Here is a 20,835-nt window from a genome sequence, read left to right as displayed (position 1 = left end):
ATTCATATATATATATTTGTGATATCAAAAATTCTGGAAAATATGCATCGTACTCCAAATAAGTTGTTCGTTGTAGTTTTTGAAAAGTGATTTCTGTTAAATAAAATATATCCTTTTGAAGTGGACTCTGAGCTTTGTAACTCTGCAGATCTTTTTTATGCTCAAATAGCAACATTACAGACTAACTGAAGTTGAAAAATTGAAAAATTTAAAAAGCGTAATAGCACTAGTTTAAAGGGTCATCACCTGTGTGGCCCTGAGCAAAAGACACAACCTTTAGCTCTAGGCCAGCACCAACAATACCTATTTTCAAACTTTTCCTCATTAAAAACCTGATTCAACAATGTGCTTCTAGAAACAGGTTTGAGAAACACTGTTCTGGGTGACTGCCCCTGCAGGAAGTGTTGTGCCATAACATACATTTTGTTGCATGACCACATACTTACCGGGAGTGACCCAACAAAGTTTCTGCACATTGCCTTCTGTACCTTCAATGTAATATGGGTCAGAATTAGTTAAAACTGAAAGCACAATCTAAAAATCCTTAAGAATTAGCTCCAACTATAATTGTTAATTTCTATAATCAATTTATTTATTTCTAGAATGAAACAGATAGAAATATTCACTGTGTTAAAGGGGGGGGGGGGGGGGGTGAAATGCTCGTTTTCACTCAATATTCTGTTAATCTTGAGTACCTATAGAGTAGTACTGCATCCTTCATAACTCCAGAAAGTCTTTAGTTTTATTATATTTATAAGAGAAAGATAGTCTGTACCGTTTTTCCAGGAAAAACACGAGCGGCTGGAGGCGTGACGTGTGGGCGGAGCTAAAGAATCACGAGCGCGAGTAGGCTTTTGCGTTGAGAGCATGTGGAAGCTGTGACATTACCGTGAGGAAAAAAACATCATCCAAAACAAACCATGACTAACAGTCAGATACAGCCGTATATTTATGATCCAGAATCAGATCCCGAGGCTGAAATTGAACAAGAGCAGCAGCAGCAACGACTACAGCAGGACGTCTCTATGTAGTATGTATTGAAACTGTATATATTTGCTTAGCGGTTTTGGAAAATGACTAAGTTCCACTTTGGAACGTTTTTTTTTTTTTTTGTGTACATGTGGTGACAACATGACAACATCACATGTTGTTTACTTGATGTGCTTACGCGCCGATAGCTAAGTTAACAACACAGAGATATTTGAAGCAGTTTTACTCACCGTCTGCGGTTCCAAAACACAATCGTGACCCTTTTTCGTTGCGACTGCATTATCCTTAAGAAATAAACGATATGCAAATCCGGCATCAAACTGGGCCTTGTTTGTAAAACAAGCATCTTCGAAATGCAGGGAACAAACAAAAACACTTGCACAACTCCGTTGATGCTCTGTAAAAATAAACTCCATCCACTGGTCCCTTAATGCTGTTTTTTTTTTTTTTTTTTGGTAATCTGTGCAGGGTTGTCTAGCCCTGGCATCCAGAAACACACTTCTTTTGTGACTTCGGCCTCTCGCTCTGATCAGTGAATGTCTCTGCTCTACGGGAGCGTGCGCTCTTCCGGCAGAAGTGCCCTCAGGACCCATATAAGGAAATTCCGCTCCATCTAGCGTCACACAGAGCCATACTCGAAAAAAACTCTCTGAAACTTGTGACAAACCGGAAGGAGTATTTTTGGAACAAAAATACTCCTTCAAACGTACAACTTAATTTTTGAAACTTTGTCCATGTTTAGCATGGGAATACAACTCTTTAACAGTGTAAAAAACTCAGTATGCATGAAATAGCATTTCACTCCCACCCCTTTAAGCTCTTCAATATAACATTCACTCCAAGCTCAAAATATTTAAAAGTTGAACAACACAACTTTGTTGCACACAAATATATATATATATATATATATATATATATATATATATATATATATATATATATATATATATATATATATATATATTTGCAACAAGCCTGATTATCATTAGCAGATCACCTGAAACCTATTTCAGACCAGCTAAACCTGCTTTTAATCGGTTGGTGTTTAATATAGTTCATTTTGATGCAACAGTATCATTAGGCAACAACTGCATTGTTAAAAAAAAAAGAATTAATATAAAACATATGTTAACTTGTCATTACGTTGAGGAAGAGGAGAGGAAGAGTAGACGGCATGATCTGCAAGATTAACCACAATCTGATGATCACAAAATTCAAGATATGGGGGTTAGAAAATTTATATATTTATATAATTTTATGTAGTTAATCAATATCACACGAATAGTGCCATTTCAGTTTTTCTCCAAAAATCAGCATGATTAAAATATGATATTAAGTTACTACAAACAATAATTTAATTACAAATACAAAATGTTGCAGAATAATGTAATATATGAATGAATAATAGCCTAAAGAACCTTTGTGCCAAAAGGGTTCTTTCTTGTCATTATAGAACCTTTTTAAGATAAAAGGTTCTTTGGAGTTGAGTAAAGAACCCTGTGGTTCTATAAAGAACCCCAATGAACCCTTTTTTCTAAGAGTGTAGGTAATGGATTTTTAATCAATGCCAACAATCATTTACATTATTATACATACAAAAACCACTCACTTTGGACATCCACATATGTACAAGCTTTATGTGTCACCAGCTAGCATGTTTAGTGGAAAACTGCTTTTCAGTTTAGAATTCTTGGTAACACTTTAGAATAAGGTTCCATTAGTTAATGTTAGTTAACTACTTTCGTTAACATGAACTAAGCAAGAACAATCCTTCTACAGCATTTATAAGTCTTAGTTCATGTTAATTTCAACATTTACTAATGCATTATTTAAATCAAAAGTTGTGCTTGTTAACATTAGTTAATGCACTGTGAATTACCATGAACTAACAATGAATAACTGTATTTTCATTAACTAACATTAACGAAGATGAATAAATACAGTAATAAATGTATTATTCATTGTTTGTTCATGTTAATTAATACATTAACTAACATTAACTAATGGAACCTTATTCTAAAGTGTTACCGAATTCTTTATATATATATTTTTTACCCCGAAATAAAAAAATGGCCTATTATGAACCACTGGAATAAAGAAATGATAGACACCTATGAAGAGCAAGGAACATAACAAAGAGTAATAAAATGTATGTGTCCAGTACAATATATATATATATATATATATATATATATATATATATATATATATATATCAGTAATGCGCGGGTCAATGTATAAACAACCCGCACCCGACCGATGTTTTCAACTAACACGCCCGCAACTCAGACCGCAAAAAAACAGAAAAAGAAAATATTGTACCCGACCCGCTTCCTCCTGGCCCGCGTTTTTTACAAGTAGTAAATTCGTCATCCCTTTAAATTAATTTAATTAGCCTACTTAAATAGACTATAGCCTACAACATAATAAGTGTTATGACCGCACACATAAGGCTTGCCACAAAGAACCGGTTAAAGTAATGATTATGAATGTGTTTAAATTAGCAAGGACTCATTTAATTGTTTAGTAATAAACTGGTGTCGCTGCAAAGATGAAGTTGTCGATGCGGACTCGCCATGAACGCCATTTCATATGGATTACATAATCAGAGAGTAGCCTATTTATTTTGGTTTGAATATGTTCGTTTAAAAGTAGACATTTCAAAAATTTCTGTAATATATTACCTATATTTCTTTTAAACCCACCGACTAAAAGATTAAGACACTACCTGTCCCAAAATATCACCCAAAGTTTCTACAGCTTTTTTCTTAGCTATTTCAGAATCTGGAAAAATTACTGGGACTAACTTGTTACTGCAGTCGACCGATATGAATGTGTGTGATGTACGACATGATAAATGCTCGTCACTTCTGCTGCTCAAACTTTGTCAGCCTGTGGGTCATTTGGTTTATTGGAAAATGATTGCACTGATTTGCATGTTTCTTGATGATGTGCTTTTTTTCTGTGGGTCTTACATGCACCATGTCGGCGCTCACGTCGTATTCTCCACCATGTCCCACAGAAAAACTGCTTTTGCATAAAATGCAGAAAGCTCTCTCTGCTTTGCCATCTACAGGTCTTAACCAAGAGTAGGCGGTCCATAAGGGCCGTTTCATAGTCAACGCGAGAAACGCGAGCAAACAACGCAAGCGACGCGAGCGACGGGCTCCCTTTCATAGTCTAAACAGTGAACGGGGGTAGTAGAGTCGGGTGATATTAGTAGAGTCGGGTCGCGTGATATTCAGATCACAATGGCAACTGTAGAGGAGTGTATTCTGTTGCTGATGAACTATCGTATAAATGTGGATGAATACGTATAAGTTCCCATAATTTTTCCTCTTCGCCCGCCATTGTATTCAAACCTTCTTCTTCTGTAAACACAATATACTTGAATTAATATACAATACTTGCAATGTCGCCCCCACCGACAACGCATAATGTTGCGTGAATCGGCGCGTCGCGTATCAAAAACTAGGACGTCACATTTGGCTACGCACCGACGCATAATGGCGGCCGAAGCGTAACGATGCGTAGCCTCAGGGACGAGTATGCGTACAGATGCGTTGACTATGAGGCAGTTAATTGAACTGAATCACTGTTATTAACAGTTGACAAATTAAAACAATTTGTATTTTTTTTATTTTTTTTTATAGGTTGAAACAAACATGGAATTCCTTAACCGAGCAGAGTCCACAAAACCCCATCCAATTGTTGTGGCGATTTAAAAATGCCAGCAGATCTCTCAGGCATTGATCATAATCAATGCCTGAGAGGTAAGGATATTCTGGACAATTTACAAAAGGAATTGCAAATTGTATATTTAAATGCATTTTTCCACATGTGGACACATATATTGACATAGTCCAAACGCAATTGAAAAGCATTTGTATTTCAGATGCCTTACACAGAAAGCTGTCAATTTGTGTCAAGGGTGGGACTATACTATGGGGTGTGTTTGTATTGGGAGATATTTTGTAGTTTTTACCCCAAATCTCTAACTGTTTGCACTCTGATGCACTTCAGCAAAACAACATTGAAGTTCTACTCTTATTTACCTATTTGCATCTTACTGTATATTTTATTCCTCAGATGAAAAGCATTTGGTTAATGGTGAATATTGACTAATAGTACCATGTGGCTCTAACTGTTAACAACTTTTCCTTAGTTGGGGACAATTAATATCAAGCAATATCATCGACTTGATTGCACAGAGGGATGATACATCACTGAATTAATGATGAACTGACTTTAACTGAAAACTGAGTGTTTACTTTTGTCCCTTTGTATTATTACACAGTATTTTCCTATTTAATACTGTAAAGCTGCTATGATGCAGTATTTGTTCAATATGAGAGGCTTATTACTCATAATACATGGAAAATACTGATGCAAACGGATATTGCTTTTCCATTTGAAATTTGGCAGTCACTGTGCATTCATGAAAACTGAAACAGTAATTTTTGTTCAGGGTTTTTGAAACAGTGTATTTGTTCAAGATTTGCAATTGTGTTTGGATTATGTCACAATTTGTCACATGTGGAAAACACAATTGAAAATATAATTTGCAATTCCTTTTGAAAATTGTCCTTCCATAGACAGACTCTATAGCAGAGTACACTGCTCTCAGGTGTAGATCTTTGCTTCAGAGCTTTTCTTCAAAGTGTTTGACAATAGTTCGTCTAAACATGAAAATTGTCATAAATCATTCAAACTGGTCTGAAAGCTATTGAATTTCATTGAAAATATCTTAACTTGAGCGTGGCATTTCTGCGGCATGTCAGTTGCGTGGCGGCTGCGTCTGTTTTCTGTGTCTTTACACACCAGAACCGTGCCTGACGTGGCACTGACGCGCTGCTGCTGCTGTAGGTGACATAGGGGTTTGTAACATGAGAGTGAGTAATACAGTAAATGACAGAATTTTCTTTTTTGGGTGAACTAAATGTGAACTAAGCAGTGCACATCTACCTACATAGGAGTCTTTACATACTTGATATAAATATTAGGACATCTTTAAATTATTTTACATTTACATTTAAATGTAAATTGTCAATGTCATTTCACTGTGTCATTTCGCGAATCATTTTTTTTCAGTTCGGGAGTTCGGAGCGGCTTCGCGAATCATTTGAGTCAGTTTGGGGATCGCGAATCATTTTTTTTCAGTTCGGGAGTTCGTAGGGGGTTCGCGAATCATTTGAGTCAGTTCGAGAGTTCGTAGCGGGTTCGCGAATCATTTGAGTCAGTTTGGGGATCGCAAATTATTTTTTTCAGTTTGGGAGTTCGTAGCGGTTCGCGAATCATTTGAGTCAGTTTGGGAGTTCGGAGCGGGATCGCGAATCATTTGAGTCAGTTTGGGGTTCGCGAATCATAGCTGTATATGGATAGGCATTTTTAACTAATTTAGTAGCTAGTTCTAATTACATTTTCCACACGTGTTTAAGTTTGATATGTAAAGTCGTATTTTTTGTTTTAATGATGTGCCTTTTAACAGTATCAAGTATATTCAAAAACTAAACATATCGTGCCTAGAAAGTGCAGGCATCCAGGCTAATGTAAATTTACATGATGAAGTCATACTAGTGCACGTGGCACGTGTGCATTTTGAGTGCGTTCTTTCACTGCATTTATGAATTCAAGATATGGGGTTTAGAAAATATATATATTTATATCATTTTATGTAGTTAATATCACACGAAGAGTGCCATTTCAGTTTTTCTCCGAAAATCATCATGATTAAAATGTGATATTAAGTTACTACAAACAATAATTTAATTACAAATACAAAATGTTACAGAATAATGTAATATATGAACGAATAATAGCCTAAAGAACCTTTGTGCCAAAAGGGTTCTTTCTTGTATAGAACCTTTTTAGCATAAAAGGTTCTTTGGAGTTGAGTAAAGAACCCTGTGGTACTATATAGAACCCCAAATGAACCCTTTTTTGTGTTCATTTGTGTAGGTAATGGATTTTTAATCAATGCCAACAACTGGTCATTTATATTTTTATACATACAAAAACCACTCACTTTGGACATCCACATTTGTACAAGCTTCATGTGTCACCAGCTAACATGTGAAGTGGAAAACTGCTTTTCAGTTCAGAATTTTTTTATATATATTTTTTACCCGAAATTAAGAATTTGGCCATTATGAACCACTGGAATAAAAGAAATGATAGACCCCTATATAGAGCAAGGAACATCAAGAGTAATAAAATGTATGCGTCCAGTATAGTATATATATATAGTACAGACCAAAAGTTTGGACCCACCTTTTTCATTAAAAGTTTATCTTCATGACTATGAAAATTGTAGATTCACACTGAAGGCATCAAAACTATGAATTAACACATGTGGAATTATATACATAACAAAACAAAAAAGTGTGAAACAACTGAAAATGTCATATTGTAGGTTCTTCAAAAGTAGCCACCTTTTGCTTTGATTACTGCTTTGCACACTCTTGGCATTCTCTTGATGAGCTTCAAAAGGTAGTCACCTGAAATGGTCTTCCAACACTCTTGAAGGATTTCCCAGAGATGCTTGGCACTTGTTGGCACTTTTGCCTTCACTCTGCGGTCCAGCTCACCCCAAAACCATCTTGATTGGGTTCAGGTTCGGTGACTCTGGAAGCCAGGTCATCTGGCGCAGCACCCCATCACTCGCTTTCTTGGTCAAATAGCCCTTACACAGCCTGGAGGTGTGTTTAGGGTCATTGTCCCGTTGAAAAATAAATTATGCTTCAACTAAACGAAAAACCGGATGGATACCGCTGCAAGATGCTGTGGTAGCCATGCTGGTTCAGTATGCCTTCAATTTTGAATAAATCCCCAACAGTTTCACCAGCAAAGCACCCCCACACCACCTCCTCCATGCTTCATGGTGGGAAACAGGCGAGTCCATCCTTTCACCTTTTCTGCGTCGCACAAAGACACGGTGGTTGGAACCAAAGATCTCAAATTTGGACTCGGCAGACCAATGCACAGATTTCCACTGGTCTATTCCTTGTGTTCTTTAGCCCAAAAAAGTCTCTTCTGCTTGTTGCCTTTGTTTAGCAGTGGTTTCCCAGCAGATATTCTACCATGAAGGCCTGATTCACACGGTGTCCTCTTAAGAGTTGTTATAGAGAGGTGTCTGCTGCTAGAACTCCGTGTGCCATTGACCTAAGCTAGTTTATTTGTAGCACTTGATGGTTTTTGTGACTGCACTTGGGGACACTTTCAAAGTTTTCCCAATTTTCCAGACTGACTGACCTTCATTTCTTAAAGTAATGATGGCCACTCATTTTCCTGTACCTAGCTGCTATTTTCCCGCCATAATATAAATTCTATCAGCTGTGTATCCACCTGACTTCTGCACAACACAACTGATGGTCCCAACCCCATTTATAAGCCAAGAAATCACACTTATTAAACCTGACAGGGCACACCTGTGAAGTGAAAACCATTTCAGGTGACTACCTCTTGAAGCTCATCAAGAGAATGCCAAGAGTGTGCAAAGCAGTAATGAAAGCAAAAGGTGGCTACTTTGAAGAACCTACAAATTGACATATTTTCAGTTGTTTCACAGTTTTTTGTTATGTGTATAATTCCACATGTGTTAATTCATAGTTTTGATGCCTTCAGTGTGACTCTACAATTTTCATAGTCATGAAAATAAAGAAAACTCTTTGAATGAGAAGGTGTGTCCAAACTTTTGGTATGCACTGTATATATTTCTATAGGAAAATGAGTTAAAAATTAAGGACGATATTGTAGGGTCCACTTTTGTTTACTGAATATATTAGTTTAGATATATTATTCCATTTTTACTTAATAGACTGATCAGATGTGACGGCCAATGTACTATGCATTCATAATTCAAACATTAAAATAGAAATATTCCTGAACAAATATTAAAAAACAAAACTGTTGGATTATAAAATATATCTCTGTCAATCAATGGCTTCATGCTTAGGGCAAAGTGAAAGAAAATATTGAGGAATTTAAATTAAGAGAAACTCTCAAACGCTAATTTACCATGCAGACCTGTCTTCAGCCACACCTGCTGCTTTAGGGAATGGGATTAATAATTTACATGGACTCACTGAAGTTTAGGATTTTATTCGAAATATTGTTGTAAATTAGCGATATCCTTTTGAGTTTCGAAAAGATATCTCTAATTTACAACAATCTTTCGAATAAAAACATTAACTTCAGTGAGTCAAATTAATCCCATGAAACATATATATACTCAAGGCATTTTAACGTATACATTTTACGTAGGCATTTTGACACTCCCATAATTTTCCAGAAACAAATTTGTGTTGAAACAAATCATAGCCTATATTTATTTATTTCTCGTGATATAATTATTAAAGTGTTTTACCTCGCTGAAAACTCTCCCTCAGAAATAACCGCCATTCCTGTCAGGCGCGCGCGCTCTTGTGGTCGAGTAAACAATCGACGCTTCCAGAGATTTGACCTACATTTCTCTAAACTGCACTAAAACGCATTATTATGGTATTCTGACAAGCGAATTTTTATTTTATGCGACTCGTTTATTGTATTAAGTTACATGTATCTGTAGGCTACTACTGAGATTAAGGCATCTTGTAAAATTTATACAAGCTTGGTTTTCTTGGATTTATGAAAAACGTTATTAGACTAGTACCATTGTTTTTAAACTTTGAATTACTTTAAAATAGTAAACTTTCTGCTTATTGATAGCTATAGCATTCCTATAGTTTGATTGTTGGAAACAATAAAGAGTGCATTGGCTACAACAGTGAACCATATTTGGAAGAATTAATTGAATCACTCAGAATTCAGACAACACTGCAGTTTATAATGGAACATGGAGCTTCTAAACGGAGTTTATGACTTGTTGATCATAAGAAAAATAGAGAGCAGTCAGACACTGTAGAATTCCTGCAGCTCAAGTGGGCTGAACTCTACATTTTGAAACTCGGTGATACTTTCTATGCCAATTAATGAATATGAAATTGGGTATAAATATTAAGAATGGTGTATTTATTTCTTTAAGTATTATATTTACTAAATAGTCTGAATTTAAGTTTTACAATTTGGGTGCACTGTATAATTAATTCAATTCAATTCAAATATTTGTATTATATTAAACATCTATTTTCTAAATCGTTCTCTGCAGGGATTCTTTAGTGTCTTCCAACATGGGCTGCAAATAGAGATTGCCAATCCATCACAGGAAACACACATTTATATTACACATAGTATACCTATAATAATTATTAGCCTTATTGTAAAAGTTTTTTAAAGGAGGATTTGAATAAATAAAAGAAATCAAAATAAAAACCTGATGTTAAATTTAACAGTATGAGAACTAATAAAATTTATCATGAATCCCTTGATAATAGAGATCTGTTCTTCAGCTCAACAGCCTAAGGGAGGAATTTAAGGTTAAACTAAACTCGGTGGGAAACATTCTGCTGCTTTGCACACAGATGCATGCACAAACACGAGATCTTTCAAACAAGAATCCACTCTTTAGTAAAAATTCTTATGTAATATGTTGCTTTAGGTGAATCTTAAATTGACATGAGATCAGCATACCTCTTTTTTGCAGGAAAACATGCTTCTTCCTACACATTTACATCACTTATATGATGCAACTGGTGTTCATATTCTGCATTGAAGGTTTTGTGCCACGGGTTTTAAATGTAATATATTGAAATGAGTGAATCATTAGAGTTAGTTATTGGCAAATAAAGGTGATATTGAATATTCAAGGTTTTTAGAGCATAAGAGGCTTTACTACAGTATAACCACCAGTGAAAAACAAGCAACCTCCATAAAAGTTTGAACATGTACAGAACTGCTTTTATGAGGTAAGGTTTACAGGGGGAATGCGAGCATCTATCTCACTCACTTGAGGGTACGATCAATCAACCAATCTTACTTCTCAGCATCACCTTTCAACTCCAGGTGATATAAGCTGACAGAATTCCTTGCCATCAGCAAGTTTTTTGATGAGAAAATAAGGTCAGTATGTCCTTCTTTGTCAGATACCAGCATATATAAGGACCCTGAGTTGCTCTCTTGCACTCACTCTCCAGCCAGAGCAGAGTAAGACCACAAACCACCGTCCACATGGCTACCACCTTCTCCAGCGGCAGCTTCGTTTCCAGCAGGTCCTCGATGGGCTCCTCACGCTTCTCTTCTGCAGGTGGAGGAGGTGGCCGCATCAACAGCATGAGGGCTGGAAGCGTGTACGGAGGCGCAGGAGGTTCAGGGGTCCGCACCTCCAGTGCCTCTCGCTCCATGGCCTCAGCAGGCTCAGGAAGCGGCTTTGGCTTTGGAGGTGGATTTGGTGTCGGAGGAGGCGCTGGTGGAGGATTCGGCGGGGGATTCGGTGGTGCTGCAGCTGGAGGAGGATTCAGCATCGGTGGAGGAGCGGACGACAGCGTCATTGGCAACGAAAAGTTCTGCATGCAAAATCTCAACGACCGTCTGGCTGCTTACCTGGAGACGGTCCGCTCCCTTGAAAAGGCCAATGCAGACCTTGAGCTGAAGATACGCCAGTTCCTTGAAAACAGAATCTCTCCTACTAGCTCCACTCATAACTTCTCTGCCTTCGAAGCTACCATCGGTGACCTCCAGGCTAAAGTAGGTCTAGCTTGATACTTTGTGGTTACTGCTATAAGAAAATTGCATAACCAAATAATCTTAATTACGTCATTAAAATTAATTGTTTTGCAGATCCTGAGCGCCATTCAGGAAAAGAACACAGTCCACCTCAGCATTGACAATGCCAGCTTGGCTGCAGATGACTTCAGAATAAAGTAATATTTGAATAGAGTACTTGCTGTGGAAATGTACAGAAATTCTATGAAAAACAACAACAAACGATGAAAGTAATGTTAACAATCCATAAGTCACACCAAATGATCTTTTCAAGAGACCGTTTACCCCAAAATAAAAATTATTTTGTATAATGCTCCTTTCTATTGGATAGATATGAGAACGAGCTGGCAATGCGTCAGTCTGTGGAGGCAGACATTGCAGGGTTGAAGATTGTTCTTAGCGAGCTCAACATGAGTCAAAAAGACCTCAACCTGCAGATCGAAGGGCTCACTGAGGAGCTGGTCTACATGAAGAAGAATCACGAGGAGGTAGTAAATCATTGAAAACCTTCAGATTATGCTAAGAATAGCTTTTAAATAAGAGGTCAGGTCACACAGGTGTTTTACAGCTTTAAGCTCTAGATGTCACTGTTTTGTAACATATTTCAATTCCATGACACTGGAATGAACAGGTGATGAGGAGAAGATATTTTAAGATGGACATTTGTGATGAAATCATATATGATGTATCTTCAGGACCTCCTGACCTCTCGTGGTCAGATGAGTGGACAGATCAACGTGGAGGTTGATGCAGCACCGCAGGAAGACCTGACCAAAATTATAGCGGAGATGCGTGAACACTACGAGACGGTCGTATCCAAGAGCCAGAGAGACCTTGAAGGCTGGTTCCAGCAGAAGGTTGGTTCAGTCCAGAACTTTATTCTTTGACAACAAACATAAAATCATATGCAGTCTTGGATCCCACCTCCAAAATGTTGGAAATTAAATAACAATAGTTCATGATAGAGAGGGAAAACATCTACTCAATTAAAACAAGTTAGAAAATGATTGATCAGTTCTTGCAAAGATGATTTGTGTATGTCCCTTAAGTCTAGAAACACTGGCACAGCTAACCCTGTGATGGACTTATACATGTATTAAATTGTTTTAAAACACTTCTTTTGCAGTCTGAGACCTTGAAACAAGAGGTTGTAACAAGCACAGAGACCTTGCAGACTTCAAAAACTGAGGTCAACACAGTGAAGAGCACAGTACAGTCCCTGGAGATTGAGCTTCAGTCTCTCCTTTCCATGGTTAGTATGTGTAGACTTGTGAAACAACAACAACTATCAAATTAACTGGCATTCACTTTAAAAACCCAATTTCGAGCCAAATAATTCATAGTTACATTTAAATGATAAACCCATTCAAAAATAAGAGAAAATGTATTTAGACCTTTTTTGGTTGGGAAATGTTTTAAGATTTCTTTAGTTTTGGTCATTGCTAACATACCTTTCTCTCATTATCCTTACCTCACAGAAATCATCCATGGAAGGCACCCTGGGCGAGACTCAGAATCGCTACGCCCTGCAGCTGTCCGGCTATCAGGCACAGGTGAGCGGTCCTGAGCATGAGGCTGACAATCTCATAAATCTCACAGACAGATCACTTACTGTAGCCAACCACTAACAAAATGACCTCCTATACCAGGGTTAAAAATTCTGTCTTCTCCCCTCGGGCTTGTAGGTGAGTGGAATGGAGGGTCAATTGGTGCAGCTTCGTGGCGATCTGGATCGCCAAAGTCAGGAGTACCAGATGCTTCTGGACATCAAGACCAGACTGGAGCTGGAGATTGCAGAATACAGGAGACTTCTGGATGCAGAAGCCAGCGGCAGGTAAATCACCGACTACATCTAGTTTGCATGCTCTGCTCCATAAGTTGGAATATTCTTGCAAATATGCAGACTTAGAAACATTATTTTCCTGCTATGCTCTACAAAAAAAAAAAAACTTTTTATTGAACTTATTTTTTTGTATTATAAATAACTATAATTGCAGACCCATGCAATAAACCCTGTATACCTACATAGATATTTATTGCACTACTGGTAGATTTTTGAGGAAACCGTGATACTTTTTTCAGGATTGATAAATTCAAAGTTCAAAAGAACAGCATTTGTTTAAACTCTTCTGTGACAATAATATAAATTTCTTCACTGTTACTTTAAAAAAAAAAAAAAAATTAATGCATCCCTGCTGAATAGAAGTGTTAATTTCTTTAAAACAAATCTTACTGAACCCAAACATCTGGGCAGTAGTATTGATAAAAATAAAGGTTTCTTTATTGTCATTGAAACATTTCCATTCCATAAAAAGTTTCTTTGGATTATTAAAATGTCCTTCACACTAAGGTTCTTCTAGGTACTGTTCGCTTAAAGGTTTTTGAGATATCAAAATATTTTTTAAATGCCATTGCTGTGAAAACGCCCTTTATATTTAAATTAGTATAGTTTGGGGTTCTGTGGAAGTTTGTGGTTTAAAACTCGAAAGACCACAATTGTAGTACAAATCGAGCTTTACAGGTTTAACTGGTTGGGTATTCTTGCTTCTTAACAGCCTCATAATCTCTGGCTCTGGCTCTGGCTCCAGCTCCTCCTCCAGCTCGATCACTACCACCAAAGCAGCAGTGATCACTCTGGTGGAAGAGGTGGTTGATGATGGGACGGTGGTTTCTTCCTCTTCAACATCCCTTGTTAAGTGAAGCCCACCAGACACGTGCTGGTTGGAGAACAGAGCTTTAGCTCCACTTATGCTATCAGAATATGGTGGTTGTCTTTGAACATTTACAACAATAAAACTGATGTTAAAGACTCAATTTGAACGGTTATGTCATCTATTGTATATGGATGCAATTTAGAGATGTTTCAGTTTAAATGACCAGAGATCCAAAAAGGGTATATTAACAGTGGCACAATAAAAGTATAGTTCACTCAAGAACAAACAGATTTTGTTGACCAATGGATGGGTGAATGGGTGCCATCATAATGAGAGTCCAAACAGCTGATAAAACATCACAAAAATCCATGTAATTTGCACGACTCAAGTCTATCAGTTAACATCTTGTGAAGTGAACAGCTGCATGTTTGTAAGAAACAAATCTATCATTAATACGTCTTAGCTTTAAACTGTTGCTTCCAGTCAAATTTCTTTATCCATAATGTTGCTTTCTCCAGTGAAAAAAAAAAGTTGTCTTATCTGATTCAGGAGAAAAATACACAGATCAAGCAGCATTTACAAGTGAAAACAGTCCAAATCTGTTTTGCCGGTGGACTTTGATGTGTAAGAACAAGCATGACTTTTTTTACTGGAGGGTGATTGAAGAATTGTTACGGATTATTGACTCGTATTTTGGCCAAAAGACATAAAATAAAAAATGCCCTAAAGACATTTCTTACAAACATGTAGTTTTCACTTCACAAGATATTCATTGCTGGACTGGGATCAGGATTACTTGTGGATTATTGTAATGTTTTTATCAGCTGTTTGGACTCTCATTCTGACGGCACCCATTCACTGCAGAGGATCCATAAGTGAGAAAGTTATATAATGCTAAATTTCTCAAGATCTCTTCCAAAGAACAATTAAACACATTTACACTTTGGATGGCCCGAGGGTGAGTTCATTTTCAGCCAATTTTCACTTGGGGAATTCTTTTAACTTGGTACCAAAGCATCATTAAACATGTCCCATCCTCAATCAAATCCAGGTGAGAAACATTTACATTAAATTAAGTGTGTAATGTTTCAAATGACTGCTTCTTAAATAAAGCTGACGGTCTTTACTTGGTCAAATAGTTCTAAACCAAATAACATTATGAACAAACTTCACTAAGCTACGGATATGTATCAGAATGTGAACTATGTGAACTAGTTACAAAAGATTGAACAAACTTGCACAGATGAGCGAATCTGCTGAATAAATGAATATGAATGCGAATGAAAGAAAAACAATGGTAGTGAGAGTAAACATTCATTTCACACGGGAATGACAAATATCACATATATGTGTTTTGTCGATCCACCCAAGGAGGCTTGTACAAAACCGAGAGAAATCTATCCATTAGAATTCACAATTCTATTAATATAAGCATAATATAAGCATGTAATGGAAATAAGTCCATTACATGCTTATAGAGAACATATAAATCCATTTCACCTGTAGGAGACCTCCAAAAATCTGCCAAGGATAAACATCAAATATAATATATCAAAATATTTGATTTATATGTTGCTTGCAAAACATGTCATCGCGACACACAGCTACTTCTGAATGGCCATCTATAGAGAAATATGCCTTTTGTCCACAGAATGCACTACACTCAAACTTGACCATGCTAACCAGCCAACCTTGACTTCTTGTGTCAACTAGTTAATCCAGCATCAAACCACCAACAACCAGCACGGTTTATAGATGTAATTATGCATGCCTAATCCTGCCTTTTTGAAAATGTCTTTCATAAAATTTCATTTAACAGAAATGACTTTTTAAATTGTCTTTTTAAAAATCTTTTCCACTTTAATCACATAAAAACTCCTAAAACAAGCTACACTTATTGATTCAATATTTTGCAAGCTTATTGTGTTCATTTCTTAAAATATAAATGAGTTACAAACAGAAAAATACGATAAAAATAAAACACATTCAAGATGCACTCTGTGAAAACAATATCTTGCATAGTTTCACTAAAACTTGCATCAAGTACATCTTGTTTGAAAGGTTTTCTGATATTTTAACTGGAAAACAAAATATGCAATTTCACAGTGCTCACATTGAGACTATGAAGCAATCATATTAATAACTGTTTCTACTGAAGTATTAGCAGTAAGTCACACCCGGCACAATTACTCACAGCATTGACTAAAACGTTCAAACGGACTACACTAAAGTTACAATATTAATTAAACTGACTGCAGTGAGTCCAATTCAGTGGTCCAAAGATAATAAGATGAGATGAAAAAGATATTGCATAATGTAGCATAGGGTCAGTATCATTGTGTGTTATTGTGTAGAATGAAAAAGCAGTAAGCATTGCACAACCCTGACAAATGACTTTCTGCTATGTTGCAAAAGTACCTAAAAGGTCAAACTGGATTGAAAGATATTTCACTCACTACCAAAATAAACAAAAGGCAAACAAACAAATCTAGTTATTGTTCCGTTGAACTTGCTGTGCAAAACCTCACCTTTCCATCATAATGCTGCTGTACATCTGGAAACCGCAAATGTCAAGTGTTTCCAGCCCAGCCCAGCCAAGCCCATAAAAGAAACGTGGTCTGGTCAGTAAGCAGAATTCATTTTTGTGGTAACACACCTGTGAAGGCAGCGATGAAAGGTCCTGTGGAAAATAATTGTTACTAATGGAAACAAGTCTTTAAACTCGCATGTTTCTAGGATGAAAACCACTGTGCTGCAGGGTTCTCTGCACAGGATTCGTTTCTAAAAAATGTCAACAACTGTCGCATCTTTAAACAATGTCAGCCAAAAAGCAGGGGAGAAAATGTGTATTGTGAAATAAACCATTGTTTTGGATTGCAAAACCATCGTGTGTTCTATTTATCTTCTTTTAATGCAAACGAAAATAATAATAATAATAATAATAATAATAAAATAAATATAAAAATATACAATAATTTAAATCTAAAATTTTAAAAACAAGATGCATTTACTTTTGAGAAAAAATAGGCCCAATACATTTTTGATAATAATTACAATTTTAAAATGCATTTAATTTATTTGCTGCAATGCATCTTTACTCCAGTCTTCAGTGTCAGATGATCCTCCAGAAATCATTCTAATCTGCCGATTTGTTCTTATTAGTTTTGTATAATAAGCTAGAAATATATTAATATATAATATTATCTCAGTGATCTTTTTATTTTGTTTGCACTATCATTACTGCACCCGAAAGTCAAACAGAAGCTGAAAGATTTGCTAACTGTGTCTTTTACCCTACATTTCACCTTAGGTGTGACCTTAAAGGTCGCTGGAATCGTTCCAAAGAATGCAGTGAGATGACATGCATGGGATTCCAGGCTTTGTGTCTTATATTCAGATTCACTCTATAAAAGAAGCTGGCATTCTCCTCGCTTCATTTACTGACCTGCCAGAGCAGACGCAGACAGAACATGGCTTCCACCTACTCCACCCGCAGCAGCTACATGTCCTCCAGCGGCTCCACGCGTATGTCCACGTCCAGCGTGGGAAGCAGCCGCATGAGCACCGCGAGAGCCGGGAGCGTGTATGCTGGAGCAGGAGGTTCAGGGGTCCGCATCTCCAAGGCCACTTACTCCGTCGGCGGTTTCAGCGCGTCAGGATCTGCAGACCACAGCATCATTGGCAATGAGAAATTCGCCATGCAGAGCCTCAACGACCGTCTGGCTGCTTACCTGGTCAAAGTGCGCTCACTGGAGAAGGCCAACGCTGATCTGGAGCTCAAGATCCGCCAGTTCCTAGACGGCAAAGCCTCCCCTGTTGCTCGTGACCACAATGCCCACTTTGTCACCATAAAGGATCTTCAGGCTAAGGTATTTAATGTTTTTTGAAAGATCCTAATATAGAGCTAAAAAATTACATTTATACATAAAACAATTATATTGGTGTATATGTCCAGATCATGGCAGCCATTCACCAGAAGGGTGGAATCCATCTCAGCATTGACAACACCAGCCTGGCCATTAATGACTTCAGAATGAAGTGAGTCTTTCCAGCAGATTCAATGCTTACTGCGTGTTTTCAACACAGGCATAGAAGAAAATCGACTCATAGCAACATAATGCACTGTGCAGAAAAGGAGATTTATGGTATTTATTTATTTATCTATTTTGCTTAAACACATTCTGTATAGAATACAGAATAAATGTTTCATTTTCTTCAAAGATTACAACTAAATAATTTGTAACAGGACAATGCAAAACTGCAGGATTTTTCCTTGTGGTCTCCAGAATTATTATTATAGTACAATCAAATCAAATCAAATTATAAAACTTACTTAAAATAAAATGAATTTTAACTTAAGTCAAAGCAACATTTCTCATTTGCATTTAGTTTAGCTTGATGTACTAAAATGACTAAAAAGTCAATCTTTAATAAAAAACTATACAGACATTTAAAAAACAAAAACTAATAAAAATGACAAAAACATAAAATTTAATAAAACGTTTTTTTTTTTAAAGATATATATTTTTTATATTAATAATAACTAATATTACCTCAATGATACTAAAATAAGAATGGAGGTCTCATATTTAAACCCAAAAGGTTTCATGTTATACCATGCCATTTTGAGAGATAATATTATATCCGTTTAATATTTTATATCCGTGACTATATCACTGACAACATTGTTTTACATGTTAACTGTTTACTGCAGACATTATTTATAAATAGTAAAGCAAGCTAGAGAATGTATAGAATAGCATGAGTGTTGCAATGCATCAGTTTTACCTGAGTTTGGAGGTGGCTGTTTGGCAGTAAACTAGAGCATGTTTCTGACAGATATGAAACCGAGCTGGCCATGCGTCAGTCCGTGGAAGCAGACATCACTGGCCTGAAGAGGGTGCTTGAAGAGCTCAACATCACCACAAAAGACCTCACCGTGCAGATCGACGGGCTGAAGGAGGAGCTGGTCTATCTGAAGAAGAATCATGAGGAGGTACATAAAGAATTTGTGAAAATGTATATAGCAATAGAATAACATATGTAACCTTAAAATAAGATACACCGACCTGAGAATCAGGGAGGTTACTTGAGACTCACCATGAATATGAATATATTACTAGGATTTGTTGGCCGCACGTGCACAAATGAGTGGACAGGTTCACGTCGAGGTGGATGCAGCTCCACAGCAAGACCTCACCAAGATCCTGGCTGAAATCCGGGAGCACTACGAAGCAGTCACAGCGAAAAACCAAAGAGATCTGGAGCACTGGTTCAAGACAAAGGTGAGAGGTCTCAAAACACACAGGGACAGACTATTAATGAGCCTTTTCATGGTGTGAGAAAGCTCGTTTCAACTAAGCTAAGCAATCTCTCTCTTCTCTTTATTTCAGACGGAAACTCTGAAACAGGAAGTTTCCACCAGCACCACAGACCTGAAAACATCTCGCACTGAAATCAACACGTTCAAATCCACACTACAGTCTTTGGAAATCGAACTCCAGTCCCTCTTAGCCGTGGTCAGTGATATGGAATTGGCCATTTGTGTAGTACTATTCGTGCGACTTTATTCTGAATTTGCATGTTCTTGTTACTGTAGAAAGCATCTATGGAGGCCACGTTGAATGACACCAAGAATCGTTATTCCATGAAGCTGTCCAGCTACCAACATCAGGTGAGTAGATTTTCAATTAACAAAACCGATATATTATTCACTCCCCCTTATGTCATTCCAAACCTGTATGTCTTTTTTTTGCAGAGCATCCTTAAAAAAAAAAAAAATTAAGATAAGTGGAACAAAAGTTTTAAAGAAACAAAACGGTTTGTTTTTTGTGCTCCCAGGTCACCATCCTGGAAGAGCAGATAGTCCACCTCCGTGCGGACCTGGAGCGCCAGCGTCAGGAGTATCAGATACTCCTGGACATCAAGACCAGACTGGAGATGGAGATCGCTGAGTACAGGAGACTGCTGGATGGAGAAACCACGTGAGTTGATCTGTTCCCTTTCTGTCAGTCAGATCCAAATCGTTCAGAAAGCAGGTTAAATGTCCCAGGAACACACTACTATTAGTTCAAAGCCTCATAACTGTTGTTTTTCCTCTTCAGTGTCAAAACAACCTCCAGTTCCACCTCGAGGACAAAAGTCATCACAGTTGTGGAAGAGGTTGTAGATGGAAAAGTGGTCTCCAGCTCCACGTCCTCAACCATGTCTGACAGACGCATAATTTGATCGGCTGAAACGCCTGTTTGTGTTTGCACCAAGCACACATCTGAAAACCAAATAAAATAAAGCATCATTTAAACTCTATTCTGCTGGAGTTTTTCTTTATTTTTATTTTTTTATATATAAAATGATGCATATTAAGTAAAGACTAGTTTATCTTAAAAGTGATTAAATTACCTTTTCAGTTTAATATGCAGAAAGGATGTATTTCAGTCTATATGGAAGCCAATATAATTACACAACTTTATTAAATCCTCCATCTATTATCATTTACTTTTTTTAATGGCAATAGACATAGGATAATAAAAAAACTTTTACTATAGTTAAACCAT

The 20,835-nt window shown here is 36.9% G+C and overlaps 2 protein-coding genes across 3 annotated transcripts; both read left to right on the top strand.

Annotated features, from left to right (window-relative positions):
• The first annotated feature begins 11,051 nt into the window (after positions 1-11,051).
• Positions 11,052-14,441, top strand: krtt1c19e (keratin type 1 c19e). Of its 2 annotated transcripts, none has more exons than XM_052583255.1 (8): positions 11,052-11,609; positions 11,703-11,785; positions 11,959-12,115; positions 12,323-12,484; positions 12,754-12,879; positions 13,106-13,180; positions 13,313-13,461; positions 14,183-14,441. In XM_052583255.1, the coding sequence occupies exons 1-8, from the start codon at positions 11,094-11,096 to the stop codon at positions 14,325-14,327; spliced, it is 1,413 nt and encodes a 470-aa protein (XP_052439215.1). In that variant the 5' UTR covers positions 11,052-11,093; the 3' UTR covers positions 14,328-14,441. The 2 variants fall into 2 exon arrangements, with proteins under 2 accessions (XP_052439215.1, XP_052439216.1); XM_052583256.1 differs by having other exon boundaries at positions 11,066-11,609; positions 14,228-14,441.
• A 3,261-nt stretch (positions 14,442-17,702) lies between these two features.
• Positions 17,703-20,587, top strand: LOC127978533 (keratin, type I cytoskeletal 13-like). Its single transcript, XM_052583257.1, has 8 exons — positions 17,703-18,150; positions 18,237-18,319; positions 19,121-19,277; positions 19,405-19,566; positions 19,675-19,800; positions 19,881-19,955; positions 20,123-20,265; positions 20,386-20,587. The coding sequence occupies exons 1-8, from the start codon at positions 17,752-17,754 to the stop codon at positions 20,507-20,509; spliced, it is 1,269 nt and encodes a 422-aa protein (XP_052439217.1). The 5' UTR covers positions 17,703-17,751; the 3' UTR covers positions 20,510-20,587.
• Positions 20,588-20,835: the final 248 nt, after the last annotated feature.

The sequence above is a fragment of the Carassius gibelio genome, chromosome B19 (assembly GCF_023724105.1).
Source record: "Carassius gibelio isolate Cgi1373 ecotype wild population from Czech Republic chromosome B19, carGib1.2-hapl.c, whole genome shotgun sequence".
NCBI lineage: Eukaryota > Metazoa > Chordata > Actinopteri > Cypriniformes > Cyprinidae > Carassius > Carassius gibelio.
Note: the sequence above shows the minus strand (reverse complement) of the source record. Positions and strands in the feature narration are given on the sequence as shown.

Bases quoted from the DNA above. Each gene is read 5' to 3' on its own strand.
- krtt1c19e (XM_052583255.1), top strand. From the start codon at position 11,094: ATGGCTACCACCTTCTCCAGCGGCAGCTTCGTTTCCAGCAGGTCCTCG. The intron at 11,610-11,702 runs GTAGGTCTAGCT...ATTGTTTTGCAG, and splicing joins TCGGTGACCTCCAGGCTAAA to ATCCTGAGCGCCATTCAGGA. The intron at 13,462-14,182 runs GTAAATCACCGA...GCTTCTTAACAG, and splicing joins GATGCAGAAGCCAGCGGCAG to CCTCATAATCTCTGGCTCTG.
- LOC127978533 (XM_052583257.1), top strand. From the start codon at position 17,752: ATGGCTTCCACCTACTCCACCCGCAGCAGCTACATGTCCTCCAGCGGC. The intron at 19,278-19,404 runs GTACATAAAGAA...ATATATTACTAG, and splicing joins TGAAGAAGAATCATGAGGAG to GATTTGTTGGCCGCACGTGC. The intron at 19,567-19,674 runs GTGAGAGGTCTC...TCTTTATTTCAG, and splicing joins AGCACTGGTTCAAGACAAAG to ACGGAAACTCTGAAACAGGA.